The sequence below is a fragment of the Xyrauchen texanus genome, chromosome 3, assembly GCF_025860055.1.
Source record: "Xyrauchen texanus isolate HMW12.3.18 chromosome 3, RBS_HiC_50CHRs, whole genome shotgun sequence".
Taxonomy (NCBI): Eukaryota; Metazoa; Chordata; class Actinopteri; order Cypriniformes; family Catostomidae; genus Xyrauchen; species Xyrauchen texanus.
This window is the reverse complement of record NC_068278.1, coordinates 24935007-24955657: the sequence shown is the minus strand read 5'-3', so window position 1 is coordinate 24955657 and position 20651 is coordinate 24935007. Positions and strand designations below refer to the sequence as shown.

At 42.8% G+C, this 20651-nt stretch overlaps 1 protein-coding gene across 3 annotated transcripts in view; it reads left to right on the top strand.

The window, feature by feature from the left end:
• Window positions 1-17805, top strand: part of smarca2 (SWI/SNF related, matrix associated, actin dependent regulator of chromatin, subfamily a, member 2) — a 98303-nt gene extending 80498 nt beyond the window's left edge. For all 3 annotated transcript variants that reach the window (XM_052097740.1, XM_052097733.1, XM_052097755.1), the window contains 5 exons: window positions 12613-12718; window positions 13065-13166; window positions 14245-14368; window positions 14643-14779; window positions 16482-17805. In XM_052097740.1, the coding sequence (XP_051953700.1) occupies window positions 12613-12718; window positions 13065-13166; window positions 14245-14368; window positions 14643-14779; window positions 16482-16517 (505 nt within the window). In that variant the 3' untranslated portion in view covers window positions 16518-17805. The remainder of the gene's footprint in view (window positions 1-12612; window positions 12719-13064; window positions 13167-14244; window positions 14369-14642; window positions 14780-16481) is intronic.
• Window positions 17806-20651: the final 2846 nt, after the last annotated feature.

Here is a 20651-nt window from a genome sequence, read left to right as displayed (position 1 = left end):
TTGTAAAAGTGCCAAGACAACACAGAAATACAATGTTCTCAAAGCCACAAATCTAAAGAAGTTATGTTTCAAATTTGAAGATGATCTAACAAACAATTAGGTTCCTGCAAGCCTTTGTCTCTGTAAAATCGCTGGAAGCATACAGAGTAAAATCGCCTTTCAAGAGGACACAAAATCTGACTGCATTGCTTGAATATTATGAATAAAACTACGCCACATTTTTTAAAATAGACTTTAGAGCAGGCTAAATCTTTTGTACGAGACTCTAATATACAAGATAATATACAGTTTTACAACATAAATGCTGCTCAGATTGCATAGTTTGTTGAAGAATGATGATGAAGGGTAATTCTTTCAGGTGAGATCTCATGTAAACAATGGAGAATATATCAATATTTCTCAGATTTATCACCTTTATGGACAAAAAGTGCTATTGAATGTTTTTCAATGAACAATTGCCATGGACAGTTGACCCAAGTGTGGGGAACTGGATTCATCTGGTCATCATGTTTTCATAAAAAAGGTATGAAGTACTGTATTGATATTGCATGTTTTCATTTGTACTCCTGGCACAAATAAGGTCACAGTAGCATGAGTATTTGTAATTCATTACTTTACACCCCTGGTCTTAGGTCAGTTAGGATCACTACTTTATTTTAAGTAAATGTAAAATGTCAGAATAATAGTAGAGAGAATTATTTATTTCAGCTTTTATTACATTCATCATATTCCCAGTGGGTCAGAAGTTTACATACACTTTGTTAGTATTTGATAGCATTGCCTTTAAATTGTTTAACTTGGGTCAAACATTTTGGGTAGCCTTCCACAAGCTTCTCACAATAAGTTGCTTGAATTTTGGCCCATTCCTCCAGACAGAACTGGTGTAACTGAGTCAGGTTTGTAGGCCTCCTTGCTTACACATGATTTTTAAGGGCTTTGTGATGACCACTCCAATACTTTGACTTTGTTGTCCTTAGGCCATTTTGTTACAACTTTGGAGGTATGCTTGGGGTCATTGTCCATTTGGAAGACCCATTTGTGACCGAGCTTTAACTTCCTGGCTGATGTTGAGATGTTGCTTCAATATCCAAATAGTTTTCCTTCCTCATGATGCCATCTGTTGTGCAGGTAAGTGAGGACCCAAGAGCGATGTAACTGAAATATAGTTCTTTAATGAAAGTTCTTTGCAGCACAATAATGAACACAGAATCTTCTCCTTGAGAGGTAAAAGTTAACACAAACAACCCGTGGAGAGGGCGACGAATTGAGGAAGCTCCTTCAGAGCTCTTAGCGAGTGTCCCTTAGGCAGCAGCCGGGGGTTGCAGTGTTGCGCCGTCAGGCTGTAGACTTCCCTGGGGTAGACGGGTTGAGGCGAGACCGTGGGGACCAGACTTCTAGCAGCGCGGGGCGAACTGAACAGAATACAAATTTATCCAGATAATTATCAGAGAAAAGAACGTAGTGAGGCGGATCCCAACAGGACAGGACTGGACAGCGACAAGTTTGAGACACGTGACTTAGGTGCGGGCCAGTCTATAACGGCTTGGACCTTGGCGGAATCCATCCTAATACCCTCAGCGGAAATGACAGAACCAAGAAAAACTATGGAAGGAGCATGGAAGGTGCACTTCTCTGCCTTAACGTAAAGACGGTCCTCTAATAAACGTTGAAGGACACGGCGAACATGCAAGACATGAATCTGGAGTGACGGCGAGAAAATCAATATATCGTCGAGATAAACGAAAACAAAAATGTTCAGCATGTCTCTTAGGACGTCGTTGATCAGCGCCTGAAAGACAGCTGGGGCGTTTACGAGGCCGAACGGAAGGACCCGATATTCAAAGTGCCCTAACGGGGTGTTAAACGCCGTCTTCCACTCGTCCCCCTCCCTAATGCGTACGAGATGGTAAGTGTTACGCAGATCCAATTTGGTAAAAAACTTGGCCCCCTGCAAGATTTCGAAAGCTGAAGACATAAGAAGGAGCGGGTAACGATTCTTGACTGTTATGTCATTCAGCCCCCGATAATTAATGCATGGGCGCAGGGAACCATCCTTCTTCTTAACAAAAAAAAACCCCGCCCCGGCGGGAGAAGAGGAGGGAACAATAGTACCGGCATCGAGCGCAGTAGATAAATAATCTTCGAGAGCCTGACGCTCGGGGGCCGACAGCGAGTAAAGTCTTCCGCGGGGGGGAGTGGTTCCCTGGAGAAGCTCGATCTTACAATCATATGAACGATGCGGAGGGAGAGAAGCGGTCCCGGGACCAACAGAACACCGTCCGCAGATCGTGATAATCCTCCGGCACCCCTGTTAAATCGCCAGGCTCCTCCTGAGAGAGAGAGACAGAGGAAATGGGGGGAATAGCAGACATTAAACATTTCACATGACAAGAGACATTCCAAGAAAGGATGGTATTCTTAGACCAATTAATAGAGGGATTATGTCGAACTAACCAGGGATGGCCTAAAACAATAGGAGCAAACGGTGACTGAAAAATAAAAAAGGAAATGGTCTCGCTGTGATTACCAGAGACAGTGAGGGTCAAGGGTAACGTCTCACGCTGAATACCGGGGAGAGAACTATCGTCCAAGGCTAACAGGGCCGTGGGCTCCTCTAAAACTGAAAGGGGAATACCATGTTCTCGAGCCCAAGTCTCATCCATAAATCAGCCCTCCGCCCCAGAGTCAATCAAAGCATTGCAGGTGGCAGAAAAGCCGGTCCAGCGAAGATGGACGGGAAATGTAGAACAGGACCTTGAAGGAGAGGCCAGAGTTGTTGCGCTCACCAGTAGCTCTCCCTTCACTGGCGAGCTCTGGCTTTTACCGGGCAGGAGGTGATGAAGTGAGTAGCAGCGCTGCAGTAGAGACAGAGACGGTGGGTGATTCTTCGCTCCTTCTCCTTGGCCGAGATGCGGATGCCTCCCAGTTGCATGGGCTCCGAAAACACGGCGGCGGAGGAGGATGGTAGTGCAGCGGAGAGGGGGGCAACGGAGAGAGCGGAATCAGCCCCACGGACTCGGCGCTGAAGGTCGATTCGTTTCTCGATGCGGATGGCGAGTTCTATCGCGGAATCCACTCAGGAGGGAACCTCACGGGAGAGAATCTCATCCTTGACCTCCGCGCAGAGACCCTCCAGAAAGCGGGCGAGTAACGCCGGCTCGTTCCAGTCGCAGGAGGCAGCAAGAGTCCGAAGTTCAATGGAGTAATCTGTGATGGACCGCTTACCCTGACGTAACGTGGACAGGACTCGGGAGGCCTCTTCACCAAAAACAGAGCGGTCAAAAACCCGTATCATCTCCTCCTTAAAGTCCTGATATCGGTTAATACAATCAGCCTCCGCCTCCCAGATTGTCGTACCCCATTCACGAGCCCGTCCAGAGAGGAGGGATAAAACGTATGCGACACGAGCCCTGCTCAGGGAGTAAGTGGTGGGCTGGAGAGAGAAAACAACATCGCATTGGGTGAGAAACGCGCGGCACTCCGTGGGCTCACCAGCATAGCAAGGCGGGTTGTTGATCCTGGGGGGAGCCCTGGGGGCGGCCGGAGGATCGAGGCGAAGAGCATGAATCTGTCCGGTGAGATCGGAGACTTGAGCAGCCAGGGCCTCGATGGCATGTCGCGCAGCAGATAACTCCCCCTCGTGTCTGCCTAACATTGCCCCCTGGAGCTCGACAGCTGGCTGAAGAGGATTCGGGATCGCTGGGTCCATCTTGGTCTGAGTCTACTGTTGTGCAGGTAAGTGAGGACCCAAGAGCGATGTAACTGAAATATAGTTCTTTAATGAAAGTTCTTTGCAGCACAATAATGAACACAGAATCTTCTCCTTGAGAGGTAAAAGTTAACACAAACAACCCGCAGAGAGGGCGACGAATAAAGGAAGCTCCTTCAGAGCTCTTAGCGAGTGTCCCTTAGGCAGCAGCCGGGGGTTGCAGTGTTGCGCCGTCAGGCTGTAGACTTCCCTGGGGTAGACAGGGGTCGAGGCGAGACCTTGGGGACCAGACTTCTAGCAGCGCGGGGCGAACTGAACAGAATACAAATATATCCAGATAATTATCAGAGAAAAGAACGTAGTGAGGCGGATGCCAACAGGACAGGACTGGACAGCGACAAGTTTAGACAACGGTTTGTTTCAACGTGTGAAACTCAAGTGAGACTCAGACAACGAAAGCAGCGAAAGCAGAGAATCTGCGGGAAGCGGGAACAGGTGGGATGGGAATTAACGGAGAATTAAGGGGAGATGAGGAGCAGCTGGAGGAAGAGAGAAAGGGGGAGAAGTAACCTGAAAGGGCCAGCAGAGGGCGAAAGAGCAGAGGGAAAGAACAAGAACAAAACATATAATGACAGGACAAGGCAAGACATGACAGCCATCTGTTTTGTGAAGTGCACCAGTCCATCCTGCAGCAAAGCACCCCCACAACATGATGCTGCCACCCCCATGCTTCATAGTTGGGATGGTGTTCTTTGGCTTGCCAGCTTCACCCTTTTTTAAACATGGTCATTATGACCAATCAGCGCATTTTTGTTTAATCAGACCAGAGGATTATGTCGATGTAGGGCTCATTTTACTGTGTCTACCTGTTTACTTCAGCATCTTCACAAGGTCCCTTGCTGTTGTTCTGGTATTTATTTGCTTTTTGCGCACCAAACTACATTCATTACTAGGAGACAGAATGCATCTCCTTCCTGAACAGTATGAAGGCTGTGTACTATTGTTTGTACAGATGAACGTGGTACCTTCAGGCATTTGAAAATTGCTCCCAATTATGAACCAGACTTGTGGAGGTCCACAATTTGTTTTTCTGAGGTCTTGGTTGATTTCTTTTGATTGTCCCATGATGTCAAGCAAAGAGGCACTGCGTTTGAAGGTAGGCCTTAAAATAAATCCACAGGTACACCTCCAATTCAGCACACTTCCTTTCAGAAGCAAATTGTTAATTTTCAAGACATCTTAACAGCAAGCTGCTTAAAGGCACAGTTAACTTAGTGTATGTAAACTTCTGACCCACTGGAATTGTGATGTAGTCAATTTAAAGTGACAATTGTTTGAAAAATGACTTGTGTCATGCACAAATTAGATGTCCTAAACGACTTGCCAAAACTATAGTTTGCTCATATTAATTCTGTGCAGTGGTTAAAAAATGTGTTTTAATGACTTGAACCTACAGCGTATGTAAACATCTGACTTCAACTGAATATCAAATCAATTTCAGTTTGGTGTATTTCATTGCATTTATGTGTAGCAATGTTGGAGAAGCTACTTTAAAGCTGCTGCTTCTTAAGCTACACATAACTTAAAGCGGTTAAATAACAGTCAAACTACTAAAAAAAAGTAGTTTGCTACATTACAAGTTACAAAAAAAATTTTTAAGCTATTTAAAGAAGATAAAAAGAGTAAAAGAGTAGTTTAGATGAAATTATTTAATAAGGGTGACATACAACAATGAGGGTGACAACATTAAAATGAACACATTTGTACTGAATATAAACAAATAAAACTAGAAAACACCCTGTTTTATACAACTGAGGCGAAATATAGTGATGGACAGCAGCAATTATCTAAATAATTTATGTATTTTATTGTTCTTATTTTTATAGTATTTTTGCCTCTGTGACTTTTAATACATGTACCGTATGTAATGTATTTCTAATGTAAGTTTGTTATTATTGAGCCTCATCAAAATTAAATTTTCTTGTGGAATAGACAATATAGTTTATTTAAAAAAAAATTATAAATAGTATTTCACTTCAAACTAAGTAGGCAAATTTAAGGATGTGCAGGGGCTCAAGTTAATTAGTTAATTTACATGAAGCATCCGAAAGACCAATTCACTTAAATGATTTGGACTTCCCAGCGGTACAAATAAGAGGGAAGTCACTACTTTTTGTTAGTTACTCCTCAACACTGATGTGTATTATCAATAACATTTTGTTTTATAATTTAGTAACTCAATAATAATGCTAGTGCCAGTAATGATACTCACTTTCTCAAATTAAGTGTTATTGTGTGGATTGTAAAAAATTTACTTTAAACTGAAGAATAATTATCAAAAGCTTTATAAGTACATCGAGCAAGGTACCATTACACTGGTCACAGTGAGATTTCAGATTAGCAGTCCTACATGCTCTCCTGGTAGGCAAAAGTATGATGAATGTGGCCTTTTTAGGAAGGCTGATGGATGGTTACAGCGCTTGTTGTCATGTTGTACTTTAATATACCTTTATATAGTAGCGCTCCCATGCCTGATTGCATCAAGCTCACTTAACTTTTATAAGCCAAGTGTGCACATGTCATTTCCGGAGCACGTGTGTGTGTGTGTGTGTGTGTGTGTGTGTGTGTGTCATGGCTGTTACTAAGTGCACTGTAGCTTCGGATGCCTGTGTGTTTTCCAGCATTGCAAGGATGAATAATGAACACATTTGCACTGAAATTGATTGCTCGTTGATTAATTATTAACATTGCTAATTGCAATGACTCACAAACTGATATTGTGATGAGCTCGACTTAGCCCAGTCTCATTCTAGGATGATTGAAAGTAATAAAATGCTGACTGCCATACTCCCTTGAGCATTTTAAACCAGTTTCAGTGTGACTCTAGTGCAACTGGAAAAGTTTTGTCACACTTGCCATGCTGTGATTTCAGCAGAATGGAGGGCTTGGGATTACACGAACGCCACTTGTCAGGAAACAACTCAAAGCTTGATTTGAATGTGTTGCCAAATTAAGCTGCAATTCCACAGATTGAAGGGTAGGATTCATCATACCCTTGACGTCTCTCTCTATTGGTGGTTTCCATGACAATGTACAAGTTAACAGCATACTTCAATTGATGAATAACAATTCTGGTGTCTAGATATGGCAGTAATCTTATGCATGATACACTAATATTACCAATCTATATTTAAACCAAAACATCTAGACTTGCCAGTTAAGTAGTATTTAAGTGAAACAGAAACAAACATCCTTAGTCATTATTTAAAATATATGGCTATTTGAAACTTGATAGACAGCTGCTTTTTAAGTCCCCTAAGTGCACTGTAAAATTCCTCCAAATAATTATGCTACTTATTGAGAGACATTTATATTAATTGCTAATCATAATTATGGCATAGTTTGCATAGTGAGCTATATGACCAGTTCAGACATTTTAAACTATAGTTGCCCCAAAAAGTATTTGGACTCCTATGTCCACACACACACACAAAAAAAAAAATGATGCATGCATTTGGATTATATAACAAAATAGTGTACCAAGTGCTGTTTATTTTAAATAAATACAGCACACTTTGAAGTCAAAAAAGATTGCAAATTATAAAAATACAGTATATATACAAGTATATGTTACAAGTTAGTTCAGAGAAAAGTCCATCATCATTTGTTTGCAGATGCCACTTGGTTTGATATTTTGTTATCTAATGAAATGAAATACATTTCATGCTAAAAGTTGATAAGTTTGCGATGAACAGAGTCCAGCCTTCAGCTTTGTTGAAAGCAGTTTAAAATTGTAGTTGAGTCTGAGCCGCAAGACTAATGCTAAACATGCATCTGCGGCAAAAACAAAAAATTGGTGTGTGTATGAAGGTCGACACACCATAATTGCACAAATATGAGTCCAGATTTAATCATGGAATGGGTAACGAATCATCAGTGCTGTGTCATGAATATATATGTTACAGTCAGATATGGGCTGAAGACAGGATCCCATTAGTTACAAAACACCACATGTCCAGTAACTAAGGCCTTATGAAAAACTCAGTGTCTCAAGGAATGTTGCTGCTGGAGAACTTTTATACAGTTTACTATAATTCCCGATTTAGACACACATTATTTTCTGTTGGTCTGGGGATAAAGGGGTCCTTGTTTACATATGTCACTTTCTTTCTTCCATGGCATTCATGTGGAATTGTCAATTTCTTAAGATTATCCTGGCCACTCTTTTCCATATAATGCCAGTCAATGAAGCCTTGGGCTGTCAAGGTCCAAAATGGCTAAAAAAGCGACAAAAAACTGAAGCCATGTGATAGTGATTGTGTGAGGAACAGGCTGAAATGTAATTGTTATTCATTGAAAATCTTGACATCCAAGAGAGAGTAACACTGTCCAATTCTTGAACAAATTGCTCTTTTGAGTTGGACCTTCTCATTAAATCGATTGATCCAGCTCACAAAACCTGTCCGAATGATTTATTTACGAATTGGTCTGATCCGTTTAACTCACGGACACAGCAGTTAACAGCTTACTGGAGGGGAAGACTATCAGTGAATAACAACTTAAATTTCAGTCTGTTCCTCATTCCTTTTGTGTGTGTGTGTGTGAGTGTTGTCACGAACACCGATGAGGGCGTCTCTCTCCCTGGCCTCCGGAGATCGCACTCGCCTGAGTACTAACTGCCCTGATTGTTCCCAGCTGTTTCTCATTACCTCTGTCTATTTTAACCGTGCCTGTGAATTCCTTCCTCGCGAAGTCTTGTTAGCCCCGGCCACATTTCTGAGCGTGTTTACTTCTAGTCTTGATTATTCTGTGTACCTACCCAGCCTGTTTTCCCCCGACCTTCGTAGTTTGCCGCCTGCCTAGTTTATCTCTGCCTGTTTACCGACCTAGATATCTCGCTGCCTGCCCTGACCCTCTGCCTGTTTAAGTTACGAGCCTGTCTGTACCTCTTGTGTTGTTTGCTCTGCCTAATAAACGCATATGGATCCCAACCAGCCTGAGTCTGCATCACAGAAGACTTCGCCATCTATCGATCCAGCGATAATTGCCCGCATGTCGGAGGAACTCTCTTCCCAAGCAAACCAATTGGCCGCCCAACAACACCAGCTAGGGCGGCTCACAGCGGCCATAGAGGAGATCGTGCGCACCTTCCAGGTGGCGCCCCAACTCCCACCAGCACCTGCTCCCGTGACCGCAGCCGAGGCGGCTCCGCCCAGCCCAGCGTCCGTCAGCCCGCGCCTGGCGCTTCCAGAGAAATTTGACGGCACGCCCTCAAAATGCAGGGGCTTCATCATGCAGTGCTCGATTTTTCTTACGCAACAACCGGCACTGTACCCAACTGATGAAAGTAAGATCTTGTTTGTCAACTCAGTGCTTACTGGCCGAGCGCTCGACTGGGCAACAGCAGTCTGGACCAACCAGGGGTTCGCACGGTTTTCGTTTGACTCTTTCATGCAAAGCCTGATTGATGTGTTCGACCACCCCGAGAGCGGTAAGAGCGCCGGAGAGCAACTGTTGGCGCTCCGTCAGGGAACGCGCACGGCAGCGGATTACGCCCTTGCTTTCCGTACACTCGCCACTCAAACTGGCTGGCCAGAATCCCCCCTGAAACTCCTCTTCCGGCAGGGGCTAAATACGGACCTCCAGTCGGAGCTGGCCTGCCGCGATGAGGGGGTTTCCCTCGATCAGTTCGTCTCTCTGGCCATCCGTGTGGATAACCTCATCCGCTCCAGACGACCGGGCAGGCTTACCTTGCAGACCGCCTTTTCCACCACGAGCGGCCACTACAAATATCTGGTTATACCGTTCGGATTATCTAACAGCCTGTCCGTGTTCCAGTCCTTCGTCAATGACGTGTTCAGGGACATGCTCAACCGATGCCTAGTAGTCTACATTGACGACATCTTGGTCTACTCCGCCTCGATCGAGGAACACGTCAGTCACGTCAGAACGGTGCTCAAGCGCCTAATCCAGCACCAGCTCTACGCCAAGGCCGAGAAGTGCGAGTTTCACCTGAGGTCGGTAGCCTTCCTGGGGTATGTGATTAGCCCCGAGGGGGTGGCCATGGATGACGAGAAGGTACGGGCCGTCTGGGAATGGCCCCAACCCACCACGGTGAAGGAGCTCCAACGCTTTCTGGGCTTTGCCAACTTTTACCGTAGGTTCATTAGGAACTTCAGCGTTGTCGCCTCTCCGCTCACCGCCATGATCAAAGGAGGGAGAATTAAACTCCACTGGTCCACTGAAGCCCTCCAGGCCCTAGCCCATCTCAAGGAACGATTCACCACCGCACCCATCCTGCATCACCCCAACCCGGACCTCCCCTTCATAGTTGAGGTGGACGCCTCCAACACCGGCATAGGATCCGTGCTCTCCCAGCGCCAGGGCGACCCTCCCAAACTGTTTCCCTGTGCCTTCTACTCCCGTAAACTCACTGCCGCCGAACAGAATTACGATGCCGGCAACCGCGAGCTTTTGGCCATCAAGGCCGCCCTGGAGGAGTGGCGTCACTGGCTGGAGGGGGCCAGACACCCGTTCCAGGTACTTACTGACCACCGCAATCTCGAGTACCTCCATTCAGCCAAGCGCCTGAACCCCAGGCAAGCCAGATGGGCCTTATTCTTCACCCGATTCGACTTTACCATTACCTACCTCCCAGGGTCCAAGAACACCAAGGCCGTCTCGCTCTCCCGACAGTACAAAGTCGAACGCCTGAAACCCATGGCCGAGCCCATCGTGCCCCCCACGCTCATCCTAGCCCCCGTCCAGTGGGACATCATGGTCGACATCACCCAGGCCAATGCCACCACTCCGCCACCTCCCGAGTGTCCACCTAACCGGACCTTCGTGCCCCTTAGCCTCCGAGAAAGAATACTCCACTGGGTACATGACACTCCGCACTCCAGTCACCCTGGCATCACGGCCTCCACGCGCCTTCTGAGTAACCGCTTTTGGTGGGGGACACTTCCCACGGACACCGCTGACTTCGTCAAGAGGTGTCGCCCATGCAACTTGGCAAAAGTCCCGAAACAGCCACCGGCCGTACTTCTTCTACCCCTACCGACACCCCGGCGCCCCTGGTCCCACATAGCAGTGGACTTTGTTACCGACTTACCCAACTCCCGAGGTAACACAACCATACTCACGGTCGTGGACCGTTTCTCTAAGGCATGTCGCGTCATCCCTCTGCCCAAGCTGCCCACCGCCCTGGAAACCGCCGAACACCTCTTTCACTACGTGTTCCGTCTCTACGGACTACCGGAGGACACCCCCAGTTCACCTCCAGGGTTTGGAAAGCCTTCTTCCGCCTCCTAAACGTGAACCTCAGTCTCTCGTCAGGGTACCATCCCGAATCCAATGGCCAGGCAGAGCGTCTCAACCAGGAGATCACCAGGTTTCTACGCACCTACTGCCATCAAAACCAATCGGACTGGAGCCGGTTCCTCCCGTGGGCGGAATACGCCCAGAATTCCCTGCTCAAGCCCTCCACCAACCTGACCCCCTTCCAATGCGTCCTGTGGTATCTGCCCCCACTCTTCCCCTGGTCCGGCGAGCCCACGGAGGTTCCCGCGGTGAACGACTGGGCCCAACGCAGTGAGGCAGTATGGGACCAGGCACACGTTCACCTACAACGGGCCATGAACCGCTCCAAGGTCCAGGCGGACCGTCACCGTCGACCCGGCCCCGACTACGCTCCGGGCCAATGAGTTTGGCTATCCACCCGAGACCTCTGTCTCCGCCTACCCTGCAAGAAACTAAGCCCAAGGTACGTAGGACCTTTTAAAATCCTCAGAAAGATAAATACAGTGACCGTTCGTTTACAACTTCCCACTGATTACCGTATTTCTCCTACCTTCCATGTCTTCCTCCTTAAACCGGCCGACCCCCCGAGGGCCGACGAGGAGGAAACCCACGGTCCCCCTCCCTTGATCGTAGGCGGCGAGGAAGCATTCCAGGTGCGAGGGCTGCTTAACTCCAGGCGGCGCCGAGGGCATATCCAGTACCTGGTACACTGGGAGGGGTACGGCCCGGAGGAAAGATCTTGGGTGGACGCGGAGGACATCCTCGACCCCAACCTCGTCACCGAGTTCCACTGAGTCAACCCGGGGAGACCGGCCCCCTGACCCCGGGAAGACCTCGGCGCAGGTCGCGTCCTCACGTCAGGAGCCGCTCGCAGGGGGGGGCTCTGTCACGAACACCTCCGTCTGTCCCTCTGTCCCTGGCCTCCGGAGATCGCACTCGCCTGAGTACTTACTGCCCTGATTGTTCCCAGCTGTTTCTCATTACCTCTGTCTATTTTAACCGTGCCTGTGAATTCCTTCCTCGCGAAGTCTTGTTAGCCCCGGCCACATTTCTGAGCGTGTTTACTTCTAGTCTTGATTATTCTGTGTACCTACCCAGCCTGTTTTCCCCCGACCTTCGTAGTTTGCCGCCTGCCTAGTTTATCTCTGCCTGTTTACCGACCTAGATATCTCGCTGCCTGCCCTGACCCTCTGCCTGATTAAGTTACGAGCCTGCCTGTACCTCTTGTGTTGTTTGCTCTGCCTAATAAACGCATATGGATCCCAACCAGCCTGAGTCTGCATCACAAGTGTGTCATTGGTAAGCTTAAAACTATAAAAACCACAGTCACCATTTACTTCCATTATATGAAAAAGAGTGGTCAGGACATTCATCAAAAATGTACCTTTTGTGTACCACAGAAAAAAGAAAGTCATACACATATTGGAAGTACATAAGTGTTTTTGTTGTTATGTTTTTTCCATAAGCGTCAGTGAAGCTCCATTATTAACATTTTGCACATTATTCCACTTAAGTTGGAAATAGGCTCATCACTTAGAAGATCTCTCACTCGGTAGTCAGAGGAACGCAGCATAAGCTTCAACCTCTGTCTCTGATTACAGATCAGGCCGTCAGCTCAGTGAGGTCTTTGTGCAGCTGCCTTCCAGGAAAGAGCTCCCTGAATACTATGAACTGATAAGGAAGCCAGTGGACTTCAAGAAGATCAAGGTAAATCCAAAGGGAGCTACAGTAACTGTTTTGTTTTTTGTGTGGCCCCACATCTGAGCATCTAATTTTATATCTTCCACTGTGACGTACTGTACTGTTGTGCGATCAGTAGAGGCATACTCATTACTCCAGCTGGACGGTGACAGGATTAGAGAATTGCTTTTTGTTGCACGAGTGATGTTTTTCCGCTTACTCACCTAAAGCACTTTTCATGTTAATTTGATGACATCAAAGTCTCTTACATTCTGTTGCAATTCTAATTGCCAATTTTCTCAGTTGCTAAAGTTGCACCTACAGTATAGGTGAAGGATGTTTTTGTTTTAGAAGTGTTTGCTTGTTTTTGCAGGATCGTGTGCGTAGCCACAAGTACAGAAGTGTGAACGATCTGGAGAAAGACGTCATGCTTCTATGTCACAATGCTCAAACTTACAATCTGGAGGGCTCTCAGGTGAGTGAATAAATGGATTGAACGACCTATATCATTATCTTTGAGCGGTAAGAACCTCCTTTAAACACTACACACCATTTTGCAGTGATTAGCCTATATGTTGCATAAGTGACTGTCATTTCTGTACAAAGAAAACACTCGAATAGACTCACAAGTTTTCAAATATATTCAGAGCATGTTTTCGATATGAATAAATAATAATAGCTCCTGCACATCCTTATATATAATAAATGTGTAAGTTGCATTCATGGATCATATGTTTTATGAAACTGTGACTTTATGCTGATCTGTCTACATTTCATATCGGTTTAAATCAGACATTTTATTTTAATGTTGGATTTGTTCATTTTGGTTGTTTTCAAAATTTGGTTAAGTAGTAATGTTGAAAGAAAGATTGGGATTACTTAACAGATTTTCTTTGTGTGTCAGAAATCAACATTTTTCTGTTCTGAAATGAGTGGAGACTAATTTATAATATGGAGTATTATAAATTAAATGTATTATTATTATTAGATTAAAGTCTATTTCCCCTTCATAGAAACTTTAAAGGGGTCATGTCATCCATTTTCTTTTTATTTTATTATTTTCCTTCAGTTCACTTATAATGTAAGTAAGTTTTTCTCATTGTATAGTATTTAACAAGCTTTTACCACCCTTTGTCTCTGGCCTTCTGTCTAAAACACTATAACCTCACACTAATGATTGGCTAACATCTTGAAGCACAAACATCCCCTGCCAAAACACTCATGGAACTGATGGTCACTGGGTGGGGAATCCCCTAGACTTTTTTCTGCCTAAATAAGGGGCAATGGGCATCTCGATACATTCATTTCGGCCAAAATAAAGGATGTCCTGGCTAATGTGAGACAGATGAGACGACATGCTTGTACTACACCATTGTCTTTCGTTGCACTTCGCGCTATGTGTTCTTACACACTACAATAATTTAATCTCAAATCAATATTTTGTGAGCAATTATGATTTATTTGGTAAGTAACGTGTAATAAGCACAATCTGCTCAGCGTTGGAGTCCTGATCATGGTTTATTTTGTTTAATTATAATAAACCCTTTTTGTAGATCTACGAGGACTCCATTGTTCTCCAGTCAGTATTCAAGAGTGCCAGACAAAAGATTGCTAAGGAAGAAAGCGAAAATGACAGCGACGATGATGACGATGATGAGGAAGAATCAGAAGCAGAATGTAAGATGAACATTTCTAGTTAACAAATGACCAATTTGCTAATACTGAAGCTTTAATATTCAGTTTGCAATTGATAAAGCATTTTCACTGTTAATGACAAAGTATAACTCTTTAATTGTTTTTTTAAGTTTTAAAGTTTTAAGTATTATCCTGTAAAAAGTTGCACCAATTTCTAGAAGCTAATATGTATTTATATCTCTTCTTTTTTGTAGAGTTGTGTTACTTTTATTTTAATTCTCTTTTATTATGGTTGTTATTAATTTTTTAATCCAAGCTAAGTCAGTGAGGGTGAAAATTAAGCTGAGCAAATGGGAGGAGAGAAGTCAGGACAAAGGCAAGAAGAGACAGAGCCATGGAAAGGCTAAGCCCGTGGTCAGCGATGATGACAGCGAGGAAGAACAGGAGGAGAACGTAGGTCCACCTCAACTGAACACTTCTGTAATCACTTAGGCCTGTCATTCATATTTTTTTCAGATAGTTGCATTTACATTAAAGGGGTCATGACATGAGAAACCAAATTTGCCTTGATCTTTTGGTATATAAGAGGTCTTTGTATCATTAAAACGTCCTGCAAGTTTAATATTTTAAGACGTCCTCCCCATTCTAAACGAATCATTTATTTAATCAAGCTCAAAATACAGCTCGTTTTGGATTCATGGTTAGAAGTGACGTGACGGTTAGAAGTGACGTACCAGCGTTTGCATATGACCGCCTCCAGCACAAGATAACTACGCTTTAAGCGCAAGACAACTACGCTCATTTCAGTATCGCCGTCGCCTCACAAGTGTTCAGTCGATGGACAGCGAGCTCTGACAGAGACTACTTGTGCACAGGAAAATTACGATGCCACACAGATGTGCTGTTCCTGGCTGTGGTCAAACAAAACCTCTGAATAAGCTGCCGAAAGATCCAGACGTCAGGGAAAAATGGATGCAGTTTATTTTTTGCGGACGTCCCAGTCACGGCAGTGTTAACTTAAGCGTTTGTTCTGTACATTTTAAGGATGACTGTTTTGAGAACAAATCTCAATATGATGCTGGCTTTGCCAGAAAACTGTTGCTCAAAGATAAGTCCGTGCCGACTATTCTGGGAACAACGACGACGCAAACTGTAAGTAATCTATTTTAAACATTAAACTACTTTTTAAAGCGCAATTTCATTCATTATGAATAATCACAGTGTTTTTACTTAGTTTACTTGCATATTGTTCTGGCTGGGGGCGTCAATAATTGATACATAGGCACTGACGTTAGCCAATCATAACAGTGGGCGTTAACACTGAAGTCTTAAATGGAAAACGCCCCCAAAACAGACTGTTTGAATCAGAGGATGAGAAACAGGGTGGGAAAAGGTCATAAATCACTAGATTTTAAAAGTTTTTCTTAAAAAAAAATATATTAATACTATAATTGCACCTAAGGGAACATAATAATACAATAAAAAAAACCCATGTCATGACCCCTTTAATTAAGTGTCTTGTAATCAGAAACCTCAGGTGCATCCATTGACATTTTGATAGAATATGCTTGAGGGGATATTACGGCAAAAAAAACAAGCTTTGGTTTAGCACTTGTGGGACGATTAACCGCAAAAAGGTGATGCCACTCAAAATCTAGCCCACAGCCAGCCACTATCAACTTATAAACAAAGAGAATTATAGATGCTTAGCCACATGTCCTTATCTTTCATCATCCAAAAGCCCTTTAAAGTGTTGTTACACAGTTCTCAGAGGAAATCATTCATCTGAAAAATATGTTATGGTGCCCTTATTTGCTCTTGAACTCTTGCTTATTTCTTTCTCTTTATCCCATCTGCTGCAGTTCAAGAGGAAATTGTAAGTCAGTCTCTCTCTTGCTTTTGAAACATCCTTTGCCATGCGCTGTCTTAGTCCCTTTGTGTGATTGCTTTATGTCTGTACATAAGTAACTTCCAGGGGCTGCTCTTACATAGAACATGTCAGCGCTGTGTGAACAAAGCCCATGTGGGAGAGTCAATATTAGATTTTCTCATTATCCAGAAATATGGTGCATCAGTAATCAGTCACAGAACCCTCTGCCTTGTGGCAGTCCACGATGTGCTAATGTGTGAGATGTAATGGCATGTTTATTTGCAGGAGCAGTCAGATGGGAGCCAGAGTGACGATGAGTGAGGAGTCGAGCTGATGATCAGCATTCCTTTCACAAGTTTATATCCTTTTCCGCTGTCATCCAGTTGAATTATTCTATGCTTCACCTGAGGCTTGCTTAATGAGTGATTTTTTTTTCTACTGTTTTTTGTATGGTTGCACACTTTGTCTTGTGTTGCTGTCCCACTGTTTTGAATGCAGTCAACTGTGTTTTCACCTTTAGTATTTTGCTTAGTTCTTCCGAAATTTCACTACGCACAGTGATGTATTTTAGGAATGACTTCCATGTGCTTGTATACAATCTACATTTATGCAATCTAAAGATTTTCTTTTAATTAAAAACGACAGAACTGCATCAAAGAACTTCATATATAAGCTATCAAAACTCTTATTTTAAACCGAACAGTGCAGAGACTTAAGGTTAAACCAGTCATTTCTAAATTATTTGCTAAGCATATTTTCAAGTCTTCAAGTGATACTTAAAGTGAAGTCCTCATTATATTATCATTTTGTATCGTCTTGATTAAACCACATACTGTAGTGACTTCTGTATTGCATGCCGCACAAAAGCCAGAAGAGATTACAAATGTGTTTGAGAATGGACTGCTGATCAGCCCTATGTACTGTTTCAGTGACGCTTGAAAGGATTTTGCAAACATTGTGTGATATCTGGAGATGTGACAAACATTTCTCTTTTATGTGTCTTCTTGTCATTAGCTAGTTTCTTTCATCGCAAACCAACTACCGCTTGTTACAAGGACAAATACTGAATTAATTGTTGCAATGATATTTGCCTCACTTTTCAAAATTGCAGTGCTTTGCATTTACATTTGAGAAGAGAGTTCTTGTCTCACAATATCTGAATACTTGCGTAGATTGTGCAACCAGTTTTTTATAGACAATTGTTTGTCGGATTATAAACCAGCTCTAAATTGCTATCCTTACCTACGGCATATGGATATTTTTCAATGTTTTTTATTTTTTAAGAAACAGTGTTATTAAGTGAGAAGCTTTTTAAAAAAGTAATTCTTTGCCCTTATACCTTATTAATAGAAACACATATTTCTTTTTTTAATTGAGTGTTATTGCTTTAACATTTACTCATCAATACACTTGCTTTATTGACAACGAGAACTCTATTCTCGGTCTATTCTCCTATGTGTCATTGGTCATTTCTAACATCTCTTCTAAACGTGCTTTGTGCTTGGAAACTATTCTAAAGTGTCATAATATTTGCTCTTCTTGCACACTTGTCTTTGTGGTTGTAACTCATAGTTCAAAGTAAATAAATGTCACCAATGGTGAACCTTCTCTTGCCAGTCTTTGATTATTGTTTTGGTAGAATGTCATGCAAAATTGTTGTCTTAATGAAATAATTGTTAAGTACTGTGCACCTCTGCTGATTGTATATTTACACATACTACTATTTAGTAGTTCTAAGCAATGTACCACTATTCATAGGTGCAATTCAGTTTCATGTTTTTTGAACTATTAAGGTTTGCAATATCCCCATATAACAGTATTTATTTTTATGGCTCCATTTGCTTTATTCAAATGGAAGCGTAATATTCCCAATAGTCATTTGAGATATTTTCTTGGATTAATTTTCACTTGCAGATGCTATTTAACCTGAATCCAATAAACTACAGTAATTGCTGCAACTGTTCCCCTGCAGCAACCAAAGCTTAAGTGCCTTGCTCAAGGGCACAGTGGTAATGAGACAGGACTAAGTAACACTTCTTAAATCTGACACATGGTATCAAAACTGCAACTTCTAGAATAGCTTATTCTGCAGCTGTCCTACAAAGGCAAAACACAGTGACTACACTGAAACTGGCTATAAAGTTTTTGGATTGCCCAGCCAAATACATAGCATAGTTGAGCCAAGTCTGACAGATCATATAGTTTAAACGGATTGTTAACTCAAAAATGAAAATCCTGTCATAACTTACTTAACCTCATGTTGTTCCCAACCTGCTGAACACAAATGGAAATTTAGGCAGCCTGAGTCAGCAGTCTTTTTTTTTTTTTTTTTTGTATGGGAAAAGTAAAAGTTGAATAAGGCTGTCATTCTGACAGAAGAAAGTCATATGGGTTTGAAACAACATGAGGGGGAGTAAATTATGACAGAGTATTCATGTTTGGGTTAACTATCCCTTTTCATTTCTGATCAAATGTAGTTACTGTGTTTTGCCTTTGAACACAAATTGTTATTAAGATACTATGACCCCTGTAGTTTAACATATCTTACTGTATGTGTGATTTACAATGTGTTACTGATTTCAAGAACAATCATTTGATTATTTGTGCATCCATGTGTGCCGCATAAGTAAAGTATATTTGATTTGTATACATATACTTTACATCAATGTATTTTCATATTAAATCAGACTTTCATTTTCCTTAAAGTGATAGTTCACTAAAAAATCAAAATGTTCTCATCATATACTCACTTTTATGCCACCCCAGATGTGTATGAATTTCTTCTGCTGAACACAAAACAAAAATGAAGAATATTTAGTAGAATATCTCAGCTATTCGGTAGGTCCATACAATGCAATTGAATGGTGGCCAGAACTTTGAAGGTCCAAAAACCATATAACAGTAGCATAAATGTAATCCATGAGACTATTCTGAAGCAATATGAGAGTTGTGGGTGAGAAACAGATACATATGCAAGTAATTTTTTACGATAAATCTCCACTTTCACTTCCACATTCTGTTGTTTTTGGCAATTTGTATTCTTCATGCATATCACCACTTACCTGGATGGGCGGAGAATTTATAGTAAAAAGGATGTCAATATTTATCTGTTTCTCACCCACACCTATCATATCGCCATTTGAAGATATGGATTTAACCACTGGAGTCTTACTGGTAACTTTTATGCTGCCTTTATATGCTTGTTTTTGGAGCTCAAAAGTTCTGGCCACTATTCACTTGCATTGTATGGACCTACAGAGCTGAGATGATCTACTCAGAATCTTTGTGTTCAGCAGAGGTAAGTCATACTGATCTGGGATGGCATGAGGGTGAGGAGATTAATGAGAGAATTTTAATTTTTGGGTGAACTGTCCCTTTAATTGTCCTTCCTCATATGAGCACTTAGGGGCACTGAAGAGGTCCCTCTTAGATTTTACAAGATTCTTTTTGTCCCTAGAGATCAAAACGCCTCTTCTTTGTGTGCTTCAGCTATTTAAATGGAGTTCTACTAAGCTCATTCTGTTCTAGAGTACACAGTCCATTTCTGGCCTGTTTGTCTTGCACTTTGAAGTGGCAAGCTGTTTAGATAGCGGTAAGCCTTAGGAGAAAGAGATAAATTGGACAGTAATCTTTGTCTCTGTGCCAGAGATGTCAGCTGGAAATAGTCAGGTGCATGTGCAATCCCTGCTATTCTTCTGTAGCTTTTGTGAGCCCTTTCCCGCTCTTCAGAACGCTCGATGTGGTGATAACTGAGGCTGTTTCTCAAAGAAACTCTCAGAAGTGTAGAGAAATTAGTCATGTTTGACTAAATGAAAAGGCCAGGTGCTCCCTATTATCAGAAGTTTTGCTTCTAATAACGTTTTTATCATATTTAGATTAGCTGGGTCTCAGGGACTTATGAATACCCAAAATGCATCACTTAAAAGGGGTTGGGGAGAATGCATTGATCCCACTGGGATTCCAGAGTTCGTGATCAGTTAACTGCATGACTGAGGAAGCCTCTTCATCACATACCATCTTCATACCAACATAACTCCTAATATGAATAGAACTTTATTGCATAGGCCTAGGCAATTTATATCTGCTTCACCATAATCTGTCTGCTGAACCAGTATTTATATAACTTGACCGAAGCATTCTACAACTAAGAAGCAAGATCAAAGCTTAAATTATGGTCAGCAAGATTTTCCATCATACAATCATAAAGGGCAGCAGATGTATTGTATTAAATCATCTTATCGCTGCTTTACCAGAGGCATCTGAAGCCTAGCCTGAGATTAGAAAGTGCTTTTAAAGGGGAATCTATAGTCTAATTTATTCCATGATGAAGTCTTATCTGGGTCTGGTATATCTAATTGGCCAAGATAACTGCCTGTTAGATAGGAATAGTTCTTCTCAATATCATCTCAAAGAAGACATTTTTAAAATGAAAGAAGGAACAGAAGAAAATGCCAT